General features: G+C 42.2%; 1 protein-coding gene across 1 annotated transcript; it reads left to right on the forward strand.

Moving 5' to 3' along the window:
* The first annotated feature begins 469 nt into the window (after positions 1-469).
* On the forward strand, positions 470-2,026 carry HOXA13 (homeobox A13). Its single transcript, XM_063450701.1, has 2 exons — positions 470-1,150; positions 1,673-2,026. The coding sequence occupies exons 1-2, from the start codon at positions 505-507 to the stop codon at positions 1,915-1,917; spliced, it is 891 nt and encodes a 296-aa protein (XP_063306771.1). The 5' UTR covers positions 470-504; the 3' UTR covers positions 1,918-2,026.
* The last annotated feature ends 526 nt before the right edge of the window (positions 2,027-2,552 follow it).

Raw genomic sequence — 2,552 nt, forward strand, 5'->3', positions numbered from 1 at the left:
TAAAATAAAAGACTGACAATCTAATGGTATGTGAGGGGGAACGATATACCAATCCTACAATACCAGGGGCTAACGTCACCATCCCCCTCCTTCCTGTATACATTACAATATACAGCAAATATACCCCCCCAGTAATATTATATAGATAATATCCCCCCTCCCCCACCTCCTCCTGCACACTTTAGATACAAATAATATCTAACATTAATGATAATGATATTAATAATGGCAGAGGGCCCTGGGTAAGGCTGTCTCTGATTTGTGAGTTTAGAATGGGGGGGGGGGGTGAGGGGGGAGAAGGAAGAAGGAGAAAGGGGGAGAATTATCTGCATTCTACTCCACTGAGGTTTCAGGAGCTGCTTTGCATATCACGTGCGCTGCGGCGTCCAATCAGCGCGCGCCCTGCGCGTCAGAACCCTGGTAAGTCTGAGAGAATTCGAATCTCTTTTTTCAGTCTTTGGGGCTTTTAAAAAAGAGCCACTTAGTCTGAATGCTGGCCGTGCTATGACAACCTCGGTGCTCCTCCATCCACGCTGGGCCGAGCCGGTGATGTTCCTCTACGACAACAGCTTGGATGAGATTAACAAGAACATGGAAGGCTTTGCAGGAAGCAATTTTGCAGCCAACCAGTGCAGGAACCTGATGGGGCACCCTGCACCCCTGGCCCCCAGCAGCGCTTACCCCACCAGTGAGGTGCCAGTGTCTGGCATTGCTGAACCTGTCAAACAGTGCAGCCCCTGCTCTGCAGTGCAGAGCTCTTCCAGTGCCAGCCTGCCCTATGGATATTTTAACACCCAGTATTACCCCTGCAGGATGGGCCACCACAACACCATCAAGTCCTGCTCACAGCCCTCCTCCTTTGCAGACAAATACATGGACACCTCGGGCTCTGCAGGGGAAGAGTTCTCCTCCAGGGCCAAGGAGTTTGCTTTCTACCAGGGCTATGCCACAGGACCCTACCAGCCAGTCCCTGGCTATCTGGATGTGCCTGTGGTGTCCACTATTGGAGCTCCAGGAGAAGCCAGGCATGAGTCCTTACTGCCCATGGATGGCTACCAGCCCTGGGCTATCACTAATGGCTGGAATGGGCAGGTCTACTGCTCTAAGGATCAGGGACAACCAACACACCTCTGGAAATCCACCCTGCCGGGTAAAAACCACCTGCTTTCCACTGCTAAATGTTATCCCTCTTCACCATATATCACATGACATGATGTAATATGATGGGATATAAAGGGATGGCATATATATAATAATTAGTAGGCATATTTCTTTATACTCCAAATATATTTAGCATAAGAAGTATTCCTCTTTTCCTGTCAATTAACCACAGCCTTATTAAAACTGACTATCATTTTGAGTTAGAATTTACATTTTATTTTTTTGTGCCTGTTTTTATGTCAACAATATGTGTTGTTTCGTTTTAAAGGCTGTAATAGATATAATGATATGTCTTTATATTTATTTAGAAGTGTATAAATAAATATATTAATATATTCTGCTATAATATATTTATATCTAGCTATGTGTGTGTGTGTGTATTCTTCTATACTATATTTACGTGTGTGCATGTGTTAAGGAATGTTGCATGTATTATATATATATTATTCTCTATGTCCCTTTGTTTAATATTGCTGAGCTGATGTCCCTGTCTATACTTTCCCTTTTCCAGACGTGGTGTCCCATCCTCCTGACGCCAATTCCTATAGGCGAGGCAGAAAGAAACGTGTCCCCTACACCAAGGTACAACTTAAAGAGCTAGAAAGGGAATATGCTACAAATAAATTTATTACCAAGGACAAGAGAAGAAGAATATCTGCAACAACCAACCTCTCAGAGAGGCAGGTCACTATCTGGTTCCAAAACAGGAGGGTTAAAGAGAAAAAGGTTATTAACAAACTGAAGACCACGAGTTAATGGACAAAGGAGGAGAGAATTCTGGTTCTGGAACTCAGCCACCCTGGCAAAAGGTTAATCAAAGCTCATCTTCTGGACCTCACGAACAAGGTTTTGAGAAAAACACATTTTTGGGCGTGGGTGGGGGGCAGCAGCAGCAGAGAGAGACTTATTGCATTTTGTAATTATTTGAGAAGGCCAGAACTCACCTCTCTATGGGAAGGAGTGCTCAATCAAGCCATGGAGATATTTGTAAATTCTTTAAAAAAAAAACACCAAAACAAACAAACAAAAACATTAAAAAAAAAAAAAATGTCGATGTGGCATAATAGGAATGATGATTTTTTTTTTTTTTTTTAAAGAGACACATAGCATGTAATCAAGAAGCGATTTAAATCGAGAATTTCAGTCTAATAATTTCGCTTTGAATCTTCAAACCAGACTGCATGTTGAGTGGCTGCTCAGGTAAATTATAGATGTAACATGTACTGTATGCTTAATCTATACATTCTGATATATTAGGGGTGTATTGTGAGTTTTTTTTTTTTTTTCTAAATTGTACAGCTATGGCAAGCCATTTTATTCTGGGGGGAAGTCGTGGGTGAGGGGGCAGTATATATTGGATGACTTACAAAATTTCAAACTTCAAAAAAAAA

The sequence above is a fragment of the Pelobates fuscus genome, chromosome 4 (genome assembly GCF_036172605.1).
Source record: "Pelobates fuscus isolate aPelFus1 chromosome 4, aPelFus1.pri, whole genome shotgun sequence".
NCBI lineage: Eukaryota > Metazoa > Chordata > Amphibia > Anura > Pelobatidae > Pelobates > Pelobates fuscus.